This window comes from Ammospiza caudacuta, chromosome 21, assembly GCF_027887145.1.
Source record: "Ammospiza caudacuta isolate bAmmCau1 chromosome 21, bAmmCau1.pri, whole genome shotgun sequence".
Taxonomy (NCBI): domain Eukaryota; kingdom Metazoa; phylum Chordata; class Aves; order Passeriformes; family Passerellidae; genus Ammospiza; species Ammospiza caudacuta.
In genome coordinates, this window is record NC_080613.1 from 105325 (window position 1) to 131927 (window position 26603).

Sequence of the window (26603 nt, forward strand, 5' to 3'; positions counted from 1 at the left end):
ATACCTGTAGAAAACAGTAGACTGAGGCCTCAACCACCCTGTGTGGACCAAATATTTTTTTCCCATTTGAAAGTGTCTTTCCTAGATACACTGATCCAGTTCACAAATCAAATGCATTACCCTCACTGCAAAAAAATTCTTCCCTATATCTAGTCTGAATCAACCTTCTTTTAGTTTTAAACTATAATCCGTTCTCCAATCACTACAGGCCTCACTTAAAAAAATCTGTCCCCATCTTTCTTCTAAGTCCCCTTCAAGTACTGAGAGGTGGCAATAACATCTCCTTGGCACATCTTCTCTGGGCTAAACAATTCCATCTGTCTCAGCCTTTCCTCTTAGCTGAGGTGCTCCAGCCCTCAGATTATTCTTGTGGCTCTTCTCTGGACCCACTGCAACAGGTTCACATCTTTCCTATACCACGAACTTGAGAGCTGGATGAAGCACTCCACGTGGGGTCTCACAAGAGCTGAGTGGAGGGGCAGAATCACCTGTCCCCTGCTGCCCACACTGCTTTTGATGCAGCCCAGGACATGGCTGGCTTCTGAGCCGCCAGCACGCATGGCCAGAACATGTCCAGCCTCTCATACACCAGCACCCCCAAGTCATTCTCAGCAGAGTTACTCTTGATCTTTTCATTAGAATTATGTCAGCCCGAGCCTCTCATCAAGCTTGTCCAGGCCCCAGTCTTCAGGTGTGGCCACTGCATCACTCTGGTGTAATCTGCAAACCTGCTGAGTTAAATTTGAAGCGCAAAGAAATTTAAATTTGTCTCTACTTCTTTGGACTTCCAAAATCTCACTTGAAAAAGCTACAAATTTGGAGGCTTTTTCAATTTTATCCTAGAAATGTTGATTCTGTTGTATTTATACTACTAAATGGCTAGACTCTCTGCTCTATAAAGTCTGTTCAATTATATTACCATTCGTTCACAAATAAAACATGCATGCTGCCTTTGAGCTAAAACATTCCTTCTGCACCTCCCCTTTTTCAGAATATTTTATTGTCAACAGCATACATACCCCGCACATTTTTAAACTTACAACCAAATGCTATTACTGTTGTAGTAAACAAACGTTTTTTACATTAAAGTATTTAATTAGCAAAACAGTCATTATTATCAATGTAACAAACTGAAAAATGCAGCAACTCGATACAAGACTGAGGTAACAAAATACTTCGCCAAAAACCTAGATTCCAACACCAGAGTTCTTACAGGTGAGACAGTTCACAAGAATTTTAGAAAGAATCCTTTACACAAATGGCATGCAGTGGACTGCTGGAAAATACAGCCAAAAATAGTGCAACAGCTTCCACACAAAACAAACCAAAATGTTGAAATTGATTCACATTATAGTGTGACAAGTCAATCTCACTTTGAAAACTAGTTTCTTTGCCTCATTTTAGTGCTATTTGGAAAAATATGCATTTTGGCACTAAATTACATTAAAATTAATTAAATAAATAAATAAATAATTAATTAAATAATAAAAAGAAAAATCAATTCAATAAATTAATACATTAAATAAACGAATAATATTACCTATAGTTATTTTATCTTCACAATTCTGAAAATGGCAATTTTGTTATAATGTTTACTTTTACATAACTATCATAGTTGTTGTTCTCTTTGATGGAGGAGAACTTGTATGGTTTGTGATTTTTTTTGGTGGAAATGCAGTAACAATCAGTGGTGATAGGCAACCTTTTGTTTTTCACTAGCAGCTTTTAATTAACCATAGCAGTACCTGGTAATAGCAAATGGTACCAAATGGCATCATAACACCTCTAATCAGCAGCTAGGAACTGTTTATTACTTAAAGGCCAATTCAAAATTGGTGTAAGATGTTTTACTAGTATTCTTTCACTGCCATCAATCTGAATTTCTCAATACTCTGCAGCAATTTCACAATTGTGCTATGCGGAAAAGATCGTAAATCTCATATTGATGACTAATCACAAAAATCCACATGTGTAGAGTAATTCAGACTATATCATAGCCTAACAGTCTGAAGTAATTTACTGTTGACAGGATGTTACCACATTCAAAAGCTTCTATACCATCTCTAATGGCGTTCGATGCTCTGCTCTTGCAGATAACCATGTATTTCCTAGTTCAAAGTTGTCTTAAGTTAGCAAAGAAAGAGAAAAACAATACAAATATATTTTTATTACCACTCTTTTCATAGAGTTCCTCAGTTATCAAATAAATTTTGTCAACTTTACATATACTTTCCCATGTCCCAGGATCTAAATGCAGTTGTTATCAGGAACTGTTTTTCTTGAAAACCTGGTATATATTAGGCTTTCAGGATTGTAACATGAACTCTTAAAAGAACAATAAATTTACTTTTGACCTTCATTTAAAAAACAGTTGGCTTTTTCTCCTTGTTGTTAGAGAAGTTTCAAAATTAAAATGTAGAAAATCATGAAGTCCACAGAATACATACTGCTAATGCCAGGGAGCTTGTTCTAGTAGAGGTTCTGTTCACTTAAACTTTCTTTCATGGTGTTCCTGGTTTGTAAGTTAGAGGCTGACTTGCAAATTTCTCCTCTACGCAATCTTAGGAAAGTCAGAAGAGGTTTTCTGGTGATTGATGAAGTCGAAATAATGATGCTATATAGCAAAAGAGTTTGAAAAAGTGATGAATTAAACATATGAACAGAAAACGATTCTGACTGCAGGAGTGCCAGGGTACAGCAGGAATACAGCACAGAGAGCGTTCCTTCGGAGGAGAAGCTCCAGTTACACTTCTTTTGTTGTTCATTTATTCTCTGGGTATTGATGTGGAGAATTCTTTGTACTTGCTCCACTGCTGGACAGTCTTTCACTGCCACCATGATTTTATAATAGCAGTACCATCTACCAGTACTAATGTCCTGAAGTCACAACACATACTGGAATTGAATGGAGCCAAGTCGTCCACAGAAGGACAGAACAGAAACAATGATATGGGGTCATTCTGAGGAGCCAGGACCACATGATATAAAACACCTGATTACCTGCTTCCCTATGCTAAGGGATTTGAAATGAACAATGTTCAGACTGAACCAAAACACCAAATTTATGAGAATCTATGCCATTGGTAAAAGAATGAAAGACAAACTTCAGCACAACATAAATTTAAACAGCCTTAAATCTACTACCAGTGTATTCCTGAGCAAAATAACTGAATGAAAAAGAAATCCAGCTGTCCTATGCCAAAGTACATTTTTCCCAAATAGCTCAAATATGAACAGCATATTGTCCAGAGATTTGATAGAAAATTTGAGGCAGCCACATTGCCAAGCAACTCAGTGCACTTAGATTATAAAAATGTTGTTCCACAATTTTCTATTCTAATTGACACTTTGGAGCAAGTTAACACTGTCAATCATTCTGTGCATTAGAAAGAACTGAAACCCAACATGGGCCAAATATTCTTCAGTCACACAAAGCAGCTTAACAATAAAAAGAACCATTTGAAAAAGAACAGGCAGAAGATATAATGCTCAGTTTGCGGCCAAATATCAGTTCATGCAGTCTCTGACCACAAATAGTTGAGGGCTCTAGAATCCTGCAGGAGTGAGGATTAATCTTCTGTCCGTCTAACTTGTCTGCTTTCACTCAGTGCATGAGACTTTATCTGGTCCTAGGGATAACATTCACTTTCTGCTTTTAAAAGCTGTGTCAGAATCACTTTCAAGTTACATGGGAAAGTGCTGAAATATCTGTGGCTGGCTCATGTCAGGAAAACCATTCTCCTCTTCCTCCTTAGAGAACAATAACCTGTTTCTTCAGTTTGGCACTTGAAGTCACAGCAGGTAGGAGAGGAAATTATTCGAATGACATTAGATTAGCAGGTACCTAGAAGAGATTGTAAATTGAATGATTACATTTGGGAAAGATCTCTAAGATCATTGAGTCCATCCTAGTACGGTTGCTTTCATTTTCCATGAGACAGTCCCTTCTAAAGAAGAGATGAGGTTATCTTGCTTGAAGCAACTGAGAGTAGAGGTTATATGCTCCTAAGGTGACCAAACCAATAGCTAGACCTGCACAAAACCTGATTTGATGGGAATTCTCTAATTTTACATAATCTTTCTTTCTCCCACTGAAAAAAATTGATCAGCGTACAGAATGAGGAATTATGTCCGTCCCCACAGGAAGGTGTGTGCACACAGATTGAATGAGCTTTTCTAGTAAGGATTTTCTGGAAAATAGAAAAAAGTGGGTAGAAATACCTTACCTGAGGCTTGTTGCTTTTGCACGCGTCATCCAGATGTTTATGCCATAGTATTGCATGAAACCTTGAACCAGTCTGAAACTTGTAAACATTGCCTACAAAAATAAGAAAATTAAAGACTCAGAATTTACAGACAGACATATAGTTTCAAAGGACTCCGATTTCTGTGCAGAAGCCAAAGTCCTGAATTAAACTCTTAAATTAATTTGCACCTCAAATGCTCAAACGTGATGCTGCTAATATAAGAGAGCCCATGTTACCCAGCAATTCTTGGGTGAAGCAAGTATGAGAACATATGTGGTCTCATAGGCAGAAAGGCTGAATTACAGCCACAGAAAAGACCATGTAGGTCGGTGTGCGGCAAGAAAACAAAGAACGCTTAGTAATAAGAGAACAAAGCCCGCTTGGTTAAGAAGAACAAGAACTATTCAGTCAAGGCAGGAGAGATGTAACAAAGTTTCTAAAATGTAACAGGGAGCAGAACCTCAGTAGTTATCAGAAAAAAATTGTTATACAAGCACTTGATTTAAAGGAAAAAGGCTGACGTGTATACTAGGAATGCAATCCCTTATATTATTGGTTAACAGACGCGTCAACAGTTACCGTATTGGCTATCCAGAAATATGATATTCTAATCTGATACTGAAAATATTATAAAGCTATATACACTTTTAATAAGTGTTTCTGGTTATACCACAACTGGGGACTGTGCATCATTCACACACCGCAGGTCAGATCTAATTTAATCCTGGCTTTCTTCTCATCAAGGCTTCTGTAAACTTAGTTTTCTTCAGTGTCCTACTGCAAATTGTTTCCTGCAATCAAATATTTTGTGCATTTTAGTTAACTCCCAGATGATGCACTTCATAGAGTAGATGGGACTCCATATCCAGCACCAAAGCTGAAAACGTGGAAACTGAAGAAAGCCTCAAGAACCTATAAGCAGCCACTCAAAGTGCAAAATAACTCCAGGAGTTTTCTTATTTTATGAAGTTTAATGAAGGAAAATGAGTTATGGCACTGCAAAATAAAATATTAAAAAGTAATAATTACTTAGCAGACTTATTTTGGTAAATGGTTTGATATTTTAACTGACCTCAGTGTAAGTCAAGATTTGATATTGACTGATTTTAAGGAAGCTATTCAGAGACTTGTAGATCAAAGTATGGAGATACACGGACGGGCTGCAATCTCATATTAGCTGAGGAATTTCTGTGAAATTTACAGTAACTGTCAAAAGAAATGAATCTCTGCAGGCAGCACAGGAGAACCACAGCATATTGTAGAAGTACATTCCATTTAATTTGTACCTTCCCAGGAAAATTCTGTATTGAAGGTCTCCCTCTTCAGTCTTATGAGTGCCACTGCAAGTTCTGTAATCTACAAGCTCATTAATATATATTAATCTACTTCCTGTCACAGAAATGTAATGCAGACATTGTCCATCTTGCAATATCTACCTTTGTCAGGGTTATTTAGCTGGAAAATATCAGGATGCTCCGGGTCATCAGGCAATGCCACCATCCAGCCTGCAATGGAGACTTTTTTCCCAGGTGTAGATTTATACTGGAAAAGAGAGACAAATCGGTCATAGCTGAGACTGCAGCAGAGATTAACTTTTGACTGTAGAAGTTGTGCAGAAATATGGCTTAGCCTGGAACAGAAAGTACACTTTGGATGCCATTCTAGATCTACTGATGAGTATTCAATTTTTGGTTTTAGAATAAATTTAAAGCTTACATGTTTTCTTTCAGTGCCTCTTAAAGCTTTTGCTCCAAAGTACAGAAGAGTTGATCCTGAAAGCATGACCCAGTATCTAGTCCATGAGGAGAGCTGAATGAAAAAGGAAAAAAATTAGGTAAAACTCTGCATATCTCTGACATTTCAAAAATTTATTCACAGGCAAGTCCAAGTGCTACCAAAGTTAATTCTAGAAGCAGGGAATGGAGATAAAGAGTGTCTCCTGGTGTAAATCACCTCAGCTACCTAAAGCTTAATGGCTGGCTGTGAATACAAGCCTTCTTTGTTGGGTATCTCATGAAAATATCAGTAATGATTGTTTAGAGAAGAATAGTGTGCAGCCTTCTGCTGCACAGATCTTGAACTTTTGATTAAAAAAAATTATTGAGTTGACTCTGCAATTCAGTTCTTCAAATCTTTTCGCTCTGAACTGCACTGGGTTGCATGTGAAATACATCAATCAACCCTACAGAAGGCAAATACATTATCAAATGCATAGGACTAGAACCATGTGAAACCCTTGAATTCAGGTTAACTATGAATTACCATGACTTTGGTGCTATGGGGGCTGCCCTGCAGCCTTTCCATCTTAATGCTGTATCTCAAAAGCACCAAAATATATTGTAGAAATATATTCAATTGAATTTGTACCGTCCCTTCCGTACTGAAGATCTCCCTCTTCAGTCTTTTATGAGTGCCACTGCAAGTTCTGTAATCTACAAGCTCATTAATATATATTAATCTACTTCCTGTCACAGAAATGTAATGCAGACATTGTCCATCTTGCAATATCTACCTTTGTCAGGGTTATTTAGCTGGAAAATATCAGGATGCTCCGGGTCACCTGGCAGTGCCACAAGATTTATTTCTGTCCTCACCACACTACTTGCTAGTTACACAATTACTTCACTCCTGCTCTGCTGTCACAGCTAGAAACGTGACTTGCAAACTGATGTATATCAAATGACACACAAAGGTTACAACCTTGTTACAACCTGGTTATAACTTTGATCAGAAAATTACAATTGATAAAACCATTATTTGGTGTGGTATCAAGCTGCAGGTTTAATATAATTCTGAAAATTAAACCAGCCACTAATGAATTAGGACCATAGGAATAATTATAATTAGAATTACTTACAGTAGGTTTCTTGCCTTCTTTGAGCAGTGTTTTTCTTCTTAAAGGCCCTTCCATGGTAATGACTCCTGTGGGACCACCTGCTGTGCAGCTGCATGCACCTGTTGGGCTGGAGAGACAAAGCATTCCTCAATGTGTTTCAGCAGAATAAAGATGATAAGTAAGCAATATAATTTAGTAAGGCAGCTGTAATTTATACATTATATCGATAACTTACTTCTACAATGGCTAAAGCAAACTAATTTAAACAAAATAAAATCTGACTGGATTTAAAATGCAACTAAATCACAGTATTTACAGAATACTGATTCTGGGCCCTATTTTCTTAATTGTTCGAACATATGTCTTCATTTGCCAGCATCACAGAATTTACCAAGTTCAGGTCAGGTATACATGCAAGGAATGATTTTTACCCCTCAAACTATATAAAATTTTCAGTGTCACCTCTCTTAGATCTGTAAATGGACTGCCTGCTTCTAGTAGGTCCACTTCTTATGTGACTAGCAACATTGTGAGCACCTGCTAGATATGGCTTGTGGATGTTCCCTCTCTTACTTGAGGTCCAAGGTCATACCCTTTTACTGACCAAAATCAACAGACCACACAGACACAGACAGATACTATGGGTAGCTGTCTGGTAAATCAGGAAATAGATTGTTGGAAAGGGTCAGGAAGGTATCCTTCTAACATCATCACTTGTAATGGGAGTCAAAGATGGCCTTGATGACAAACCTGCTTCCACAGAGGTTTCATAAAACTCTAAGTAAAGCCTAGTTTTCTGCAAAATGGAAGCCAGACAACGTTAGTTAAATGAACAGCTAAACTGCATTTCATCTGAAAGAGCCATAACCCTGCTTTGCCATTAACAGGAGTTCTTATAAGCAGGAGGGGGAGACTTCGTAAATTGTCATGGTCATATAAGGATATTTGGACCCAAAATACATTACTAGGAAAGCGTAAAGACCCAAATTGAAGTTTAGCACCATACAATTAAAGAGGCAGACCCTGAACTGTACCTGTAGACACAGCTTCGACTCCGAGGAGAATTCCTGAGTGGTACCCTCCAGTTAGGACCCAGCGTGGCATATAAACGACCCCTGTTTGTGAATGCAAATATCTGATGAGGGGTGTTCTTTAGGTTTTGGTAAATATGACAGAGATAGCTCCTAATCTTTTCAGGTCCAATACCTTTACAGTGCTTTATTTCAAAATGTTTGCCTTTTCCTAACTAATCAATAATTTGATAAAAATAACTATTGATTTAGGGCTTACCTATGTTAGGGATCATTTGTGAATTTCTTAGCTAAGTCTGTAGAGTGCTCAGTGAGTGTACATGAAGACTCACTCACCTTTCAAGCCCTGATGGCAGCTCCTCACTAAATTCTGAGCTTTCACTGCTATCTAGAAAGAGAGTAGTACAGAGAAGGAGTAAGAAAACCACCCATGGGAAAACACAAAGCCAATGTATGTGGATCACCAGAATACTCTTTTGTATAGTACTGTGGACACTGCTTACTCAAATCATGTTTTGAAGAAGTGTTTAGAGTTCGTGGTAAAATCTTTAGTTGGAAGAGGCTTACATGAGCCTCTCCATTTATAGTATCTCACTCTTAACTCGTGTTATTGCTGTGTTTTAATACCATTACTTTTATTTTCATCATGCCTCTACTTCAGAACCTGAGAACTTCAGGTACATAAAATCCATCTCCTTTGTAAGACAATATTTCTAGCACAATATCCATAAGTCAATTGAAGTTATTAGATATGGTATCACGTTTTATTTTCAAGAAGCAAACACACCTCTAATAGAGGATATGTCAGCTGTTTGCTGCTGCTAGGAATTATTAAAATATATACATATATGATGGTATTCATAACTAAAGTTCCTATCTCTCCTTCGAGCCCATCACCCATTTGTCCCTCCTTTACTGGCACAGCTATTTAGCTCACAGTTTTAATTTGCCCAGGACTGATCTTCTAATGCTCAGTTTAACACACTGAGCTGTTCCTGTATTTTCAGAAGTGAAAAGATCATCTCAGTGTCCAGCTCTTGGTCAAGTAAGTGCTATCTTTCACAGTCAATTTCTTATTCTAGAAATTGCCTGAGTCTCTTGTAAGGTAGCCTTCTCTTGCTTAGAACACAGCTTCTTGATCACTTTTTTGATATTATAAGAATTTCTTTATTAATGATAATACTATAATGTGTTCATTTTATGTTTCTTTATAAGTCTTAGACAGTAGTACCAAACAAATCCCCCATCTTCTAAAACATATAGTTAAAATTAAAGCTTTATTTTGTGTAAAGGTAGCTTTTAAAATACATATCCACTTTCCCCTGGTAAAAGCTGATAAACACTTTGTGTCACACACCGAGCATCTACAAAACCAATCTTCTTTCATGCCGCTTTTACCAAAAGCATCAGTGGGTAATCAAGGAAAGCTGATGTTACATTGACCAGGTAGCAGTTCTGATCTACTTCCATCCATGAAAACAATCAGTCTTTGCAAGGGAACTAATGATCTCCCTAATTCTCCGCTTTCGGGTATGGGAGCAGGGGTGTCACTCGCCAGACATACCTGCGGAGAGGCCGTTGGCAAGGCGCGCGCTGGGCGCGTGGCCGCGCGCTGGGCTGTGACACTCCAGGACACTGTCGTCCAGCAGGTGCCGCGGCCGCTCCGTCGGGAAGGTGGCGCTTTTGCTCTCCACGACGCTCAACTGACACATCATACTGGAACATGGAAGAAGAGAAAAACGTGAAACCCCTCTTATGTCATCTAACAGCAACCCTTGGCTCACATTATTTCCACTAAGCCTCTGCCTCATCAGCAGGTTATTAAGGAGCAGGCAATTATACGCTACCATGTACTGTGCATATGCTCCTTTACTATCAAAATGCATTTCAGATTTTACTTCTCTTTGTCAGTAATAATTATTAAATTTCTGTAGCTGGGAAGTTGTAAATGTTTTGACTTCTCCGTACAAAACGTGAACATCCTTGGTGGCAGCAAAAGCAGAAACCTAGAAAAAGGAGACACACCAGGAATCCACAGACCAAAGTGGATAACCAGCTTTCAAGTCTTGCCAGTACCTGGCGCTAGCAGAGAACAGAGTCAGCAAAAATGACAAAAGTGACAAGAGAAAACCTGGGGAATACGTACTAGAGCCTGAAACACTTTTGCAATACAAGAAATGGAAAGGACAAATACTAGCATGTTCTCTGCTACTATCTTAAATTTTTGTGACACATGCATGTAACTGCCTGAGCATGAGACAGCTGGGAATACACACTTGTTTCCTAGGCTGTGACTCTTCCGGTGCCTTGGTACAGGAGGTGTAGGTAGACTTGCTGCAACTGAGGCATCAGGACATGTGGGTCTCCTGCTGAATTTCATAATTGCTGACATGTCAGATGGACCTAAAAGACAGAGATTATTTAACACTGGACTGATGCAAATCCCAAAAATTTCAATGGCATGTTTAGGAACTGATTAAAATTAATATTTACAGATAACCAAATGGCACCATTTCTGAAGCACTGTTTCTTGCCCATTAGGGTTACACCATCCATTTTTGTTATAAATTCATCTCCATAATCTTGAAGTCCCTGGAGTAATTTTAAAAATAGTTTTGCTCATACTTTTAACAATGAACTACAAAAACTCTCGGCATCCTTACAACAGCTGGATGTGCCAAAGTGTAATATGCAGAGCCATAAAGTTGGTTTGTACTTCAGGTGTGAACAGGAACATTCACATGTGTTTTGAATTCTGTTCACAACTTCATGTTGTGAATAAACTGTAAACAATGTGCTCATACTGACTCACAGCTTGAGCATGTAAGAAAAACCAAGGGCTCTTCATATACCTAATGGATGGACAGATGCATTACTTCTCAAAGATCTATGAGCTCTAGAGATGTCTCACTGTGATCATTCTTCCTCTCAATTTACAGATTTTATGAGGCCTCACAGAAAACACAGTTTTGTTCCAGCTCCTCGATGCTGTTCACAAAAGGCAGGGAGTGACCTTTGCAATACAGTGGAAAACACGGACTATCATCATCCTCAGTAAATGCCAGGCTCTTCTTGGCTTCACAGCAAACAGCTGAGATTTCGCTTTTAAACACTTAGTTATGGCATTGGTGCTTGTGATGAAAGTGGGAACAGTGGTCATCAAAGTCGCCACCTGCCCCATGTGTTTCTCCTTGGGACAGTCCAGGTACTAGTAGAACAGACTTTCCTCTATAGTACAAAAATCCCTTCTTGGAGGTTCCAGCAACCTGGGCTTAGTCAGCTTCTGGACTCTTACCAAAACCACTCATTAAGAGATTGACACAAGAAGAAACTTTGTGATGTGAAAAGCCATGTACAATCATCATCAGAATATTTACAAAAGTGTCTGGCATCAAATAAGTAATAAACTAAAACAGAAAAAAACCCCAAAACACCTCAAAACCAATCCAAACCACCAACATTCCACAGCACAGTTTGACAACAGGATGAAAACGAACTTTTAACAGAAATGGTTCTGAGAGACAAAACTTCCCAGGGAAGTGGTCATGGCACCAAAACTGTCAGAGTACAAGGTGAGTCTGGTTATATCACAACACTCTTAGTGATATAATTTAGTTTTACGGAGCCCTGCAAGGAGCAGGAAGTTGGACTCCATGATCCTTAGAGGTCTCTCCTTACTTGAGACATTCTGTTTCTATTTATTATACAGGCTGCTCTCTCTACCCTGAAGCACCCTGAAGGAAGGTATCATCTTCTGTCTTGAACTGAGGATTCATGAGACACAAGAACAGGAGAACCAGTAATGAGTTTGTCCCAGTAAGAGGCAAAAAAAACCCCCAAATAAATGCAAGATGCTTTCCTGCCCATACTCACTCTGCAATATAGACTTATGTCAAGTTGTAGGAAACAAAGAAATTAATTCAAAATTATTTGTCTTTTTATTTCACCATAGCCCAGACTCTGGAATTTCACTGCTAACTGGATTGTAACTAGGAAAAATTGCAAATGGTTTTCCCTAGCAGTAAGGGGAAAGATTTAATCAACAATATTCTGCATATTTGAGCAAACAGTTCATTATGCTGCTTAATTAATAATGAAGGGAGCCCCAAGACAAGCAAAAAAGACACAACTTCTTTTAGCAATACAGAGAGGATGGACAAGTTTGTTAGAGGAACCTTCAGTAGTATTCTTCATCAGACCATCAATTTAGTAGGACAACAAAGATAAAGCAGTTTTTAGGCATGTTTTCTGCCTCATTCATATATATCATCAGGACAGCATTTTTGCCTGCCCATCTTTGCTACCATCACACAACTGTAAATTTGTGAAACACAACAGTCACAGCATCAATCACTGGCATATGCAGCTTCAGAGAAGGTCTTATACCTAATGGCTATGTGCAGTTTTAAAAAATGACTTTCAGTCATTTTAACAATGAAGTACAAAAATCCATCCAGAGATTCACCTAAAGACGCACATCTGGGATGTTGGAGAAGGCACAGTACAATGTTCTTGCTGCACATACAACTAAAATTTTGATGCATTTGGGCTGTAACACAACACTGGAAGCTTCTTCCCTAAAACCAAAGCAGTTCATCTTCCATTTCTGCCATGAAGGTGAAGCACAAATTAGGACAAGAAGAAGTATGATTATGAATGCAATTATGTGTTTCCTAGTTTAATGTAAAAACTCTATGGATTCATAATTCACCATTAGGTCTGAAAAATCTTATCTGCTGCATTAGTAGCAAGAATATACACTTCACTGAAGTCTTTTACCATGGATTTTCATTACAAATTAAAATTTATGCAGAGACAAAACAAATGCCTTCAGAAGTTTCAGAAATTATTACAAGTTCTTTAGTTTGAAAACCTCCAGTTCTTCTGATGGACTAGGTTCCCAAAAAAGGAGTTTGCTCTACATGCTTTCTTTGTAGTGCCTTTCCATCAGATACTTTTCAACTTGTGAACAGGAAAATACTTAGGACTATTGAGGTATTTATTACCTGCTAAGAAGCCTAAAATATATTGGAACGGAAACCCAGGATAAAGACAGTGGCAGCTAAAAGAGAATTTCCCTGAAAATTATGAGCATTTATCAGCAAGAGTTTAATCTGAAACTCAGCATAAACTTCAGCGTTAATATGTCCACTCTGAGGCTTGTCCCTTAATTTGGTTGCAGGATTTGTTCATTTTTATATTGCTTCCCGCTGTGTCATTCAGGTGTTTCTGATGCCACTTCTCAATCTTGATTTACATTAAGTTTTTTTCAAGTCAATGACATTAAGTTCTTTTAAGTTCACTGAATGCTACTGAAGTATTATTTTTAACAAGTTACTGAAACCACAGCCTGTGAAATAGTAGCAATCTTAAAACCTAGCCCTAGAGGATTATCAGTACAGTGCAGCCCTTCTTCACACAGACATTGCGCCACATGTAGAAATAACTGTTAAATTTTGTAACACATAATAGTTCAAAGTTTAAGTTTCTCACAGTGGAGAATCAGAGATCTGAAAGCAGTTTGATTAATTTTGTTCCAAACATTGATATGCAACAAAACAAAAGCATGAGACTCCTTCAAAATTACTTTATCAGAAAGAACAGCACAATAAGAAGTCCAATGCTGACACAATCACGTTATTAAAAAATCAAAGCTGGCTGGATTTGACTCCAGGTAGGTTCAAATGTTACTATCAAAACCTACAAAGAGTAAGAGATATTATCTAGCAAGAAATAATAGTTTGAGACTTTTCACTCTACACTCCCTTTTTTTCTCCCTCTCTTTAGGGAGCATGGACTGAAATTTACTCTAATACCATTGCAACATGAAACTATCTAAAGATTGATCATTGTAAAGATGATAATTGCTTGATTTAAGTAAGAGCTTTTATTACCTGGACAGCTTTTAACAGAAAAAGTTTGATAAACTGCCATACTCCCCCTGAAACAAATTACGTAGCATGTTTAAAAGGACCGCACATCTCAGATTATAATATAATACTAGGGAATATTATGAATAATATAAAAATTATATTAGGGACTACAATTTCAGTTCACAAAAAATATTGCCAGGCTTAAGGTGTGACATGTCAAGGGTGACAGAGTTTGCAGAAATAGGTGTAAGAGTCTTAAAACTTAAGACAACAGTCCAGCTTGGCTTCCATGCTATTACATATGGCAATCACAATTGCTTGCATCAGTCCTGTCAAAGAAGGAAATGGACCCAGATTGACAAACCACTGGAACACACTGCCTAGAGAGAGCTTGTGGAGCTTCCTTCATTGGAGGCATTCCAGAGCCATCTGACACAGTCCTGTGCCATGTGCTGTAGGATGACCCTACTTGAACAGGGAGCTTGGACTAGATGACCCACTGTGGTCTCTTCCAGCTATGCTGTGATTCTGTGACTTATTCAAATGCCCAGTCAGGTGTCTTCAGTGAAGTTCCTGATGGCAGAAAACAGAATGCTTTGTGGGACCAGATGAAAACAGAAATATCATCTGTGCTGGTATTATTATGGCTGGACTGACCATTTTCAATGTAGTTCTGCATCCTCCTTTTCTCCAAGGCAAGAGAAGGAAATCCATACAGTTTAGCTCTGTTAGCCCTGTGCTAAGGTAATAAGAATCTGAATTGAAACATCTTTACATAGTCTTTATATCTGCTCTGCTGCCAAATGTCTATGAAGAAGAATGATGAAGTTTATAGAGTTCTCTTCAGCTGGCTACACTTAGTTCAGCAAGAAATCTGGGGTGTAGTGAGTGTCAGCATGAGTTATGGGGCATAGAGCAGATGACCTCATTTCTGTAAAGGAGTAAGAGACAAAGAGAGCTCATGTCACGAAGGATGCCAAAGAGGGTAAGCAGTGAGATACTGATGACAACTGCACAGACCAAGGGACGTCTATGGACATACCAGACTGCTGAGCAATTAGCTGGGGAAGTTATGCCTGATACTGCTGATAACAAAATTCCAATACTTAAATTCATTTCGGATTGAGTTATTTTGCCCCTTTTTTCCAATAAGTGAAGTCATCTGCTACTGCTAACTCTTGTTTTTACTCTTCTGGCTGCACTCCTAGTGCATACTGTTACCATGATTGCTACTCTGTTATTTTGCCTTTCATGGAGACAAAGCACTCTTAGCAGGATTTTCCAGTCAGCTGGCATGAACAAGGGTTAGTTTGGTTTTCATTATTTCTCAGCATCATTTTCAAGATTATGCTGACATGCACAGGAATGATGTATAAAAATATTAAAATGTTATTAAAAATGTGTTTGCATTAGGGAACGTGAGACAACTTCATCAGAGCAAGTCAAATGCTGTTCAGAGATCTGTGGCAAGAACATTTGGAAAAGTTTACACATATCCCAAAGGATCTCACTGTTTTTTCCTTTGCATAATTTTTCCATGAATAATCCTTCAAATGTTATAAATGAATGTTACTTTTGCAATCCTTCAGTAAAACATGTGAACATTTACAGTCTCCAGAGCTTTTAAAAAAAGCAGTAGGGTAAGGGAGTTACAGTTCACAATTTTTCTCCACTAAAAAGCTATCAATAAACAAGTACTAGATATGCAAACTAAAATCTGAAAATGAGTTGCATATTATATGATGAAGAATTGAGTTACTTTTCAGGAAAGTAGAACAGTCTCAACTATTCACTATTTTTTGCTGAGCAGTTAAGAAGTAAAACTTACTAGCTCTGATTCTAAGAAATAAAGGCATTCCAATCTACAGACTCTCTAGTTAAATATTCACTGTAAATTTTTACTGCTGTTTCCATTTTAATCAGTATGTGATAATTAAAACTTGCAAAGAGAAATATCTACTTACAAAATACACAATCAATAACTTTAGATTAATTTTGTGCACAGAATCAAGAATGACAGAAAAAAAAATACACCTAGAATGATGGCTATTGTAAAAGAGCAGTTTTAATTTTCAGAGTATTGCTTTACAATTCAACAAAAGACTACTAATGCATAAAACATGTAATGTTGTTATGGCTGCTTCTCAGACAAGAACAAACTAAAAACAAGAATCTGAGTTCTTGACTGAACTTCCCCGTGCTCCTCCAAGCTCCCCAAAAGCTGTCACACACACACACTCACACACACACGTACTTCTGACTGCACAGTAAGCACACTTGAGTGTATTTCCTTCAAATGCTTCCTGTATAGAAGTGGTATTTTCAATTTTAAGTGACACTTTTATGGAATCACTAATTGTCAGCATTTGTGTTACATATTCTGTACCAGTGGAATGTGCAAACCCCAGACTTACACTTCAGTAAAAACACTGAAGTTTTTGCAGTTGGATCTACAAGGCAGTATATGGGCTTGGGTGACATCAAGATTGGCAATGAAAACATAGCCATTGTGAGAGCATAGCTGCAGGGAAACTAAAGTTTGGGTTCAACCAAATACATTAACCAGTCAATCAAAAAAAAAAAACCAAAAAACCAACTTTTTACAGAAACTATTTCAGGTGACTGCTGTGAATAAAGAGTCAAAACCAAAAGACCAAAACCAACTAAACCTCCAAAAAACAAGGCAGAAAAGCCCTTTGTCCTCTGGCTGGTCTATATTTGTAACATTCCTCAGGATAATAGCTTGGTAGTTAAAATAAGCATCAATGAACTAGGACATTAGACTTGTTTAGTAAGGAGGCACAGAAAGTAATAGAAAGCGAGGAAGTTAAAAACCGAGCCCAATCATTCCCTCAATGGAAAATTCATATTTGTTTTGACAGAATGTTCTTCTACAATTTTTGTGAAGCTTTGGTATGTTAAGAAAAAACCCACAGTACACTAATTCCAGCTGGATTTAGTAGTTGATAACATGTGAATCCACTGATTTGTCTGGTATTGATTTGTTTCAAAAATACTCCAGTGACTTGTAAAAGTTTCTCATGAAAGTATCACAGAGGAAGAGAATGTAAACCAAAGAGTAAAGTTTTCTACACAGTCCATAAATTTATGTGAAGAAAACTTAGTTCTTCTATTTCTACCCTAAGTTCTGTGTAAGAAAAGCAGACATGGTGCACATGAAGCAAATGACCAAGAACTTGCACAAGGATTAGACAATTCTCATTTCCACAGAATGACTCGCTGCTAAAGCACTTAACACAAACTATTTATTAGTTGCCAAAGCAACCAGTAAAACAAATGGCAAAACTAAATGTCAAACTCAGTGTTTACATGGAAAATGATGGTGTGGGGGTTTTTTATTATAAAATGCTGTAACTGCTGTAGAGATATCACTAATGTAGTATAGTTAGTTCAGAGGGCTACAAATGTGCAAACATCCCCAGTCTTTCTTCCTTCTGTTTCTAGATTTTCAACTCCTATATATCACATACTCTACATCCAATAATTGGCCCCTTCTAATTAATTAAAATATATACTCTAAAAGTTTGTTATGAGCTAGCTCTCAAAGCTGAATGAACTTGGCAATATGGACTGAATTTTACCCGAGTAACAAAGAAGAGATTATACCTGTTTCAGATTAATTATTCCACATTCCTTGTATGATGGTAACAGAAAACCTCTGGTCTAATTATTTTCCCCTCAAGAATTACACCAAGACCTACTTGGGGGGAAAAAACAAAAAGGAAAAAAAAAAAGGGGGGGGGTAAGGGTCCATCCCTGACTACTGCATAACAAATGATAATAAATGCCCCAAAATAAGGGCTACCCACAGCAGAGGCCTGGCTGTTGCTAAAATTTAATGCCAGGTGTTAATTTTAATGAAGGGGTTCATTAAAAATCACAGAATTGTTATGACCAGTCTTTGAGTCACTTAGTATTAGATGAAATTTTCTGGATATGGTAATTATTTTACCATTATTTGAACTTTTTATATTGTTTTTCAAGACAGAGTAAATATGCTCTATTTCAGAGAATGAGTGAACCACTTTGTATGTTCTGCTTAGCACTGCACCCTGAACTTTTCCAAATAACATGATGAGAAAGAGTATGCATAACAGAACATTTCTCTACTGAGCTACATTTGGTGTGCAAATTCTGAGGAACTTCAGTTGCTTAGAAGGCTTACATTTACCATATATTGCATTAAATCTTTTCCTTTGTTCTGGGAAATTCTATTGAGTTATACCTTCCAAAACAACCTAACAGCCATACCATAAATGACAAGCACCTTTCAGTTAACACTGCAGGAACAGAGATGTCTTTTACAGCTAATTCAACTAGAAACTGTGAACAGTTAGCATACTATAAGCTCTCCAGCTACATTCTCTCTCTCTCTCTCTCAAACCACAGCAAGGCAGAATGAACATACTTAAGCTGCTGCCAAGGAAGTTGTGTGAATCACACGGTTCCCGAAAGCATTCAACTTAACTGCTTAAAGCTCTTTCTTAAATGATACTTGTGAGGGACAAGAATCTGCAGCATTATTGAAGACATTAAATCTTCCGGTGAAAGCATTATTCACAATTACATATGCATTTGGTAATTAAATGAGGCCCTTTTAGCCACTAATATACAAAACATAGCTTGTTGTGAGACAGTCACTTTAATCAGATGCCTGCCTCCTGTTTGAATTTACTGGAAAACTAGTTGGCAAAAGAAGTGGAAAATGGACACATGGTTTTTCCAGCACTTTCTAAATAGAAATGCTGCAGGACTTAACTGAAAAAAAGAAACCCACAATGTCTCTGGCTACAGTAAACTGTTAATATTTTTTTGAAAGAGAGAAAACTGGGTGGAAGATAAATTTGGAGTGCTGGCAAGTAAAATCAATTTCCATAATCAACACATGCAATTATATTTTAGAACACAAAGATGACACTATTCTCTGCACTTAATCCCATCATAGGTTTTGGAATTATTACCAATGATATTGAACTTTTTTTCTGTCTCTGGAAATACATGCTGATCTCCAAGGAGGCAGCATGTCACAGGCAAAACTCAACTAGACCTATTGCTATTAGTAATGCATTAACCTTTGTACTATCAAGGCAACTGAACTGATTACTGGCCTTATGGGCTAAGAACCTTCAACTTTAAATCACTGTTATCAAACTCCCAGGCCTTAAACCATTTACTGAAACATTAAACTACTGCCCAAAGTATTTTGAGATCATCTATTATCATTGTAGCCTGCCACCTGCAAAGGACTTACTTATGGCATACAATGTCCAAAGTGAAATTAATTTCAAGGTATAATTTGAATCCAAATAAAATTGACAGCAATACCTGTAAATGTGCTATTTTTAATTCTCCATGTTCAAATATTGCATTACTAATATTTGAGTATTTTTGTTCAGAATTACTGAAAACTAACATATGGCAATACTCCTATTTATTAATGTTGTGAAATAAACAATAAATGCCTTCATGATTAGTCAGATTTCAATTTTAATTCATGCTAACTTACTTAATAAACCTTCTCCTTTCAGTAAAATATATTTTCAGTAAAATGTACTCGATTCCATTTAGTAGCATTTTTCCAGTCACACAGGTGCAGCTCACTGAAAAATTCCTGTGGGTATTACAAAATGCCGATGGCATTCATTGTCTAAGTGGCACTAAGTGAGAACTCTCTAGCTGAGCAAGAAATAAATACAGTAGTCCACAAAAGGGTCAAGCTTTCGAAGGAAATACTAACAGAAGAATGGAGCAATAGGAATGACTCAGCACTTGGTTTCTAGTCATCACATTAATTCTCACTCTGAGTAAAACAACCTTAGAAGCACTTAAGGGCACTGCAGATTCAGAAGGGAAAATTCACCCTCTCCTAATACTACCAGATACTATAGGATCCCATATTCAATGAAGTAGGTACTGCTGAACATTGTCCCAATCAATTTTTGTGGACTCCAGCTGAGCTCACTGCAGTATCATGCTGTATTCCTTACCTAGATCAGACAAGTTCAAAATTCTTGTTTCCAGCTTTGGAACTGTATTTTTAATTGCCTTCCATTAGAGTTCTAATAAGGTCTCAGCCCTTGATTAAGACTTACAGAGTACCGGTGATGATCACATGCCATGCTGCTAGGACTGAAATTATATTCCATAATCATACAAATGAAGTGTTAACATCAAAGTTCAAGAGTTGAGCATGCAGACATGAGTACTACAAAGTAAAAGTCAGAGAACAAAAAGAGTTTATTTGTCTGCTTTATAAATGTAAGAAAGATGTAATAAAATGAGAGGCAATGACTTTGTTTCAAGTCTCCAGTATGAAAAATCAAATCCTTACAAAAGCAAAAGAAAATGTGGCATGATGTGGTGGGTTGACTTTCATGGGCTGTCAGTACTGCCCAGCCTTCACAGGACAAGGTGAAAAAAATAAGATACGAAACCTTTGTAGGCTGAGATAAAGGCAAATTAATTTTTAAAAGCACTGTGCGCAGAAGAAAAAGAAATCACAAGAAAAATTTACCATCTACTTCCCATCAGAGGGCAATAAGAAGCCACGGCCTAACCCAAGCATTGTAGCACGTGCTTAGGAAGTTAAACACCTTAATAATAAATACCTCACTCCTCCCTTTCTCTTAGCTTTTATTGATGAGTGTGTCATATGGTACAGAATATCTCTTTTGGCAGCTTTAATCAGCTGTCCTGGCTATGTACCCTCCCAACCTCTTGCCCATCCCCAGCCCACTGGCCTTTTTGGCAGGGTGTTGGGTTTGGAGAGATAGCCTTGATGCAGTGGGCACTGCTTAGCAGAAGCCTGGTAACTTATCAACACCTTTCCAGACACAGATACCGAGAACAACACTGTGATGGCTCCTGTGGGGAAGTTAACTTCCAAATGCATTTCTGTGTGAAGAAAGTGTTCATTACGAACTACTTTTGAACTCATCTAATAAAAACCCAAAATATCCTGTGAACTATTCCTTTATGCAGCAATTAAAAATACTGAGCATTAAGCAGGGAAAGGAAAAGCACCTTCCTAAAGAAACTGAAGACCAGGCCAAATGTTTATCTAACTCTGGGAATAGCAATCACAATACTAGGACCAAAAAGAGGTTCCCTATAAACAACTGGTCATTTGACAGCAGCCAACATGAAGAGCTGGGAGGCAGAGGAAAAACACATGGGCCTTTTCCTTATTTTATATTTAGCGTTTTCCTTTTTCTTTCTCTCATTTACTTTGCCTTTCATTGGTGAGAAGAAAAGACATTTTGAATGCCAATTAAATAAATGCATGTCAGCTGTGGTCTGGACTCCTTGGGGTTTTTACATTCACACATAGTTTTTTACATAATGAAACAGAAAATTGGCTATTCAGGTTCAAGAGATTAAAACAGAACAGCTTTTGAGTTACTAGCTCATATAGCAGGAAGTACATTTCACATAGCCTGATGTTAGTTTAGTCTGGTCATAGCAATAAACAGCAGATTAGCTTTTGTCAACTTATGGATAGTACTCCAGTTTTCCAGATGTTTCTAGAAGCTATTGTTGCTACAAATATTTTGTCTTCCTGCTGTCCACAATGAAATTGTCTCAAATGTATGTGATCACAGAGAAACCTGAAGAAAGAATTTCCTGTGTTATTCACTGCACTATTTTTTTTTTTTTTATTGCAAGAGGGCTCTTTTTTCTTCACTTATTAAATAATGATGAAAACACAAGCATTTGTAAAAAAATCCCATATTCTGACACCTGTTCCAGAACTAGCAAACACTCTGTGACATCCCTTAAACTGGAACTGCTTTCATACAAGTCAGCAATCTTTCTTGTTGATTCATGCTACTGATGAACCTTTGGGTTTTCCTATATACTTCAGTAGAAGATTTCTGTAATTAAAATTATTTCCTTACTCAAATTTTCAAATGATGTTTTATACCTGCAAGATCTTCTTTGGAGGAAACCAGTCGAGGAGAGCTGTTACCTGGCTCAATTCTTAAAGATAATCTGGAAAAACAAGTTTTTAGAGAAATTAACAAAAAAAAAAAATTCTCAATAAAAGTTGAAAGAAATTGAAAACGTAATTATTTTGGCAGTGCTAACTAGCATTTTACTGTCTTGGAAGTGTAGTTATTTATTCTGTGATGCAACCAAACAATTTTTTTTAAAAGTAAATCGCTACCTGTAAGAACCAAGAAAGAAACTCTGAGGAAAGTCTGTAAAAGCAGAAGGAGAAATCATTATTTAATCCTCCCTCTCAGTTCAAAAACATAAGTTCATCCAGTCTTTCGCCTTGGGAAAAAAAAACATAAAAAGTTAGTAATTTGTATACAAACCTAACATTTTATTCCCTCTAAACATGAAAGCAAATTTCCTGTTACCATGTCGAAATGTGCACACAGAAATATCTATTTTGTTACTGTGAATTACAGAAAAGAAGCTTAATAGAGCAAAGTGACCAACACCTTATAGTAAAAGAAAGTGATTAGAAGAAAGTATTATATGCCACGCTGCCTCACTCCATGTGTTTTATTATGTACTCACTCTTGTGCTCTCAGCATTCCAACCAATCTCAATCTCCCAATGCACATCACCTCTGCCATTTCTCAAGTTTAGGCAGTCTTAACTAGACATTCATGGGTCCTTTGCTCTGTACCAGTCTGACAAAAAGGTATGAAGGACTACAATGTTAAGTAAACTTTAATGGACTAGGCATAAATCCAAAGAAAATAACTGCTATCATTGCCCAGCAGTGAACACACACGAAAGCTGGAAAGCTTCAGCACCTTGCTGTGCACCCCAAGGAAAGGCTTTCTGACTTCATTAAAAACATGCAAAGGGGTGGAGGAAGAAACCTATGACAGCATTTCAAAATATCATGTATGGCTCAGCCACTTTCCTTACTACTCTTTATTGGGAATACCTTTCAGTTCCTTCTCTACAATATTCCAACACTGTCAACTATGTTTTAGTGTGAAGTCAGGTAACAAAGCTACAGTCCTTTTCATGTTTTTGAATTTCTATTCTTCTAACAGTACTAGATTCTTTTAACTACCCAAAGTAATGTATTTCAAGTAGGTAATGAATCATTCCTTTCCAGACTACTTTTCTTTCTGTCCACTTGATTTCTGTGACTAGGAATCAGTAACATAACTCTCCTAGAAAGTTACAATAATACAAGTCAGTGCAAGATTCAAATGTTGATCACATGGGAATTTCTTTCAGTATGGAAAAAAGACAAAAGAACTTAATGAAGTCCTTAATGAAGATTTAAGGCAAGTGCATTCTTACACCTTCTTTAGTGACAAAAGTGAGATCAACTTCCATGCAACTACTTGCACTATATTATTTCTCTCTCTTTCTGCCTAAAATTATTCTTGTGAGGAAGAAAAGAGGAACATAACAGCAGGAAGAAAAACCTGACACCTTTATGTTTTTAACAAGGTTTTAGGAAGAGCTATGCTATGATTACACCATTTAGAAAGCATGTGTGTTTTGTGCTGCACTTCTGTGTTGGAATTCACCAACAGAGCAACAAATGAGTCTCCAGTGCTATCAAATAAGATTACATCTCTCTCCGCTGGTCATCTCCCCAGAATATGGGAAGCTAGATAATGTTGGTTATCTGTTTGGTTATGTTAAACGGCACTCTGAATCTTAGCCCTTTCTAAGTCTCTGACAGTTTGGACGTTGACTTCCATGATGCCAGAATTCTGCAATGTTTCCAGAAAAACTAGAATGCAATTTATCTGTTTTCAACTTATGAAAATACAGATGTATTAAAAGAAGAACACATAAATGCAAGCCTAAATGTATTTTGGTAAATATAAAATACTCATGCTGACATGTTATATTTAAAATAAACTGTTGAGAAACAGATGTCATTCCTGAGTCACCTTCTCCTCTATTCCCCCTCTCCTCCACAAGGCTGGAAGCAATCAAAAACATTCTTTATTTCCAAGAAGAGATACTGACAGTCAGTACAGTTTCAATCAGTCCTGGCTTGTTTGCCACCACCTAAATTCAATTTTGCAATTCCTCTGACACTCCATTTTCCATGGAGCAGCACAAGTTCCACACATGCACACACATGCTCAGTGTATCCCAAAGAGGACCCTGGAGCCAGAATCTGGTGTGGCCCCTGAGAGGCTTAGTGTGATACTTTCAATAGATCAGTGCATACTTTGAGACTGATGTGCTTACCACCAACATGCATCATCCATATCCACAAACACCTAACGACACTCTCACAGCTGACTGTTCAATGTCAATCACTAGCATTACTTTAAATAAAAAACTACCTTGGTTCCAGCATGCCTAATAAACCACTCATAAGGCATAAAGACACTCTGTTTTGTGTTGGCCCTTGTGTAACATCAGAAATTCATCTCAGAAGTCACTATTCTGTGATATTCATCCAATATCACAATAGTATTAAGATTTTTTTTGTTTGTTTCAGGAATCCTTTTCAAAAAACAAATCTTTGTTTTACCATGGTAAGGAAGCCTAGTTTTAGTGCATGGTCTAAATGCTGACATACAAAATTTCAACGTTCCAAAATTATACTGCAAGAGTTCAGCTAAGAGACACATCAGGATAAATCCTAGATATCAGCCTTAGAAACTGCCCACAAAAACTGAAACTTCAAAACTGAGGAGTTAGTATTAATAATCTAAGGTCAAACAAAAATTGAAAGTAAAATCTCTAGGAAAAAAATCAGCATAGAGATTTGCTGAATTAACAAATACCAATCTACCATCGGAAATTAAGACAAAGCTTCTACACGAACAAGTGCAGAAGAGTATGTGAAGGCTTTGTTCTTGGATTGTAGAAAGATGACTGAACAATTTTTGGTTTTTTTAAGCCTGATACTCAAAATATTTTCTGGAACATGTTAGGGCAGGTATGCTCTGGAAAGTAAGATGGATGGACCTCTATTTCAACCTAGTTTTAAATAACACTCTGCTACTGGGCCATACAGCTCATTTTAGAGTAACCTTCCTAGCAAGCAGGAAAAGAGGAACCTAACATAATGCAGAAAATAAATTAGAGAGTCAGTCTTGAACATAGTTCTTTCTCATGGAAGTATGCTCTCCAGTACAGGATGAAACTATTGCTAGGACAGTACAGCCACTGTTACTCAATTCTTCTTGTATCAAGCAAGTAAATTAAGACAAAGAATAGTCTTTCACAGAAGTTTAGCTGCTCCATGAGGAGGCTGAACAAAACTTACTAATCTTTGTTGAAACAAGGATGATATTAGTTGCATCAAAGCACTCCAGTCTTCAAAGCTGTCCCTTAGGGCACTTCTGACCATTATTTGCATACCAAACAAGACGGGTCTGGCATATCTGAACACTCTGGGCTGCCTGTCTAGCATTTAAACAGTAGGTCCTATGACAGTAGGTCAAGCAACAGTAGGTTCCTGGGACCTTCTCCTGGAAGGATACTGTCCCCCAGTATCCCCCAATATTCTCCTGCTGCTGGAGAGGCTGCAGCCCAAGGCTAGGACAGGTGCACTCTTCACTGGGATGTGAAGTTGGATGACTTGGACCCAGAGAGTGGTAGGGAATGGTGCCACATCCAGTTGGGGCCAGTCCCTAATGGGGGTTCCCCACGGCTCAGTCTTGCGCACAGTCCTATTTAATATCATTGTTGATGATCTGGACAAGAAGATCGAGTGCACTCTTGGTAAGATCAGTAAGCTGGGTGGGAGTGTTGATGTGCTGGAGGGTAGGAATGCTCTGCAGAAGGATCTGGACAGGCTGGATTCATGGGCCGAGATCAGTGATGTGAGGTTCAACAAGACAAAGCCCTGGTTCCTGCAATTCAGTTACAACAACCCCATGCATTGCTACAGGATGGGAAAGAGTGGCTGGAGAGTGGTCCAGGAGAAAGGCACCTAGGGGTGCTGGTCAACAACAGCTGAGCATAAGCTTGCGTATGCCCAGGTGGGCAAGAAGGCCAGTGGCATCCTGGCCTGTATCAAAAGTACTGCGGCCAGCAGGACTAGGGAAGTGATTCTCCCTCTGTACTGGCGAGGCCAAAACTTGAATCCAGAATTCAGCTCCGGGAGCCTTACCACAGGAAAGACATTGAGGTACTGGAGCATGATCACAGAAGGGCAACAAAGTTGGGAAAGGACCCAAAAGATAAGGCAATTCTCTGCAATTCTCTGACTGGAGGGTATAGCCAGCTGGGGAGCAACCAGCAACAGGCCTAGGGGGAACAATCACAACCTGTGCCAGGGGAGGTTCAGGTTGGACATCAGGGAGAATTTTGTCACACAGGGGGTTGTCAGGCATTGGGAAAGGGCTGACCAGGGAGGTAGTGAAATCATCATCCCTGGAGCTGTTCAAGAAACAACTGGATGTGGCACTCAGTTTACCTAGTCTAGTTGACAAGGTGGTGATCGGTCAAAGGTTGAACTTGATGATCTTGGAGGTCTTTTCCAACCTTAGTGATTCCATGCTTCTATGATTCTATTTTTGCATCCTGTGGAAGAGGCAGTCAAGCCACAATTACAGCTACTGAACCATATGGCCACTGGATCACTATGAATCTTAGACTAACAATGAAGGTTTTTTTCCACCCCGCCTTTCACCACAAC

General features: G+C 38.0%; 1 protein-coding gene across 1 annotated transcript in view; it reads right to left on the reverse strand.

The window, feature by feature from the left end:
- Positions 1–758: 758 nt before the first annotated feature.
- RALGPS1 (Ral GEF with PH domain and SH3 binding motif 1) overlaps positions 759–26603 on the reverse strand; it is a 75235-nt gene continuing 49390 nt past the window's right edge. Inside the window, exons 13-22 of the mRNA XM_058818323.1 lie at positions 21933–22000; positions 10391–10517; positions 9679–9830; positions 8451–8502; positions 8118–8198; positions 7105–7210; positions 5964–6056; positions 5684–5789; positions 4227–4318; positions 759–3844 (exon numbers count right to left, since the gene is read on the reverse strand). Of these exons, the coding sequence (XP_058674306.1) occupies positions 3815–3844; positions 4227–4318; positions 5684–5789; positions 5964–6056; positions 7105–7210; positions 8118–8198; positions 8451–8502; positions 9679–9830; positions 10391–10517; positions 21933–22000 (907 nt within the window). The 3' untranslated portion in view covers positions 759–3814. The remainder of the gene's footprint in view (positions 3845–4226; positions 4319–5683; positions 5790–5963; positions 6057–7104; positions 7211–8117; positions 8199–8450; positions 8503–9678; positions 9831–10390; positions 10518–21932; positions 22001–26603) is intronic.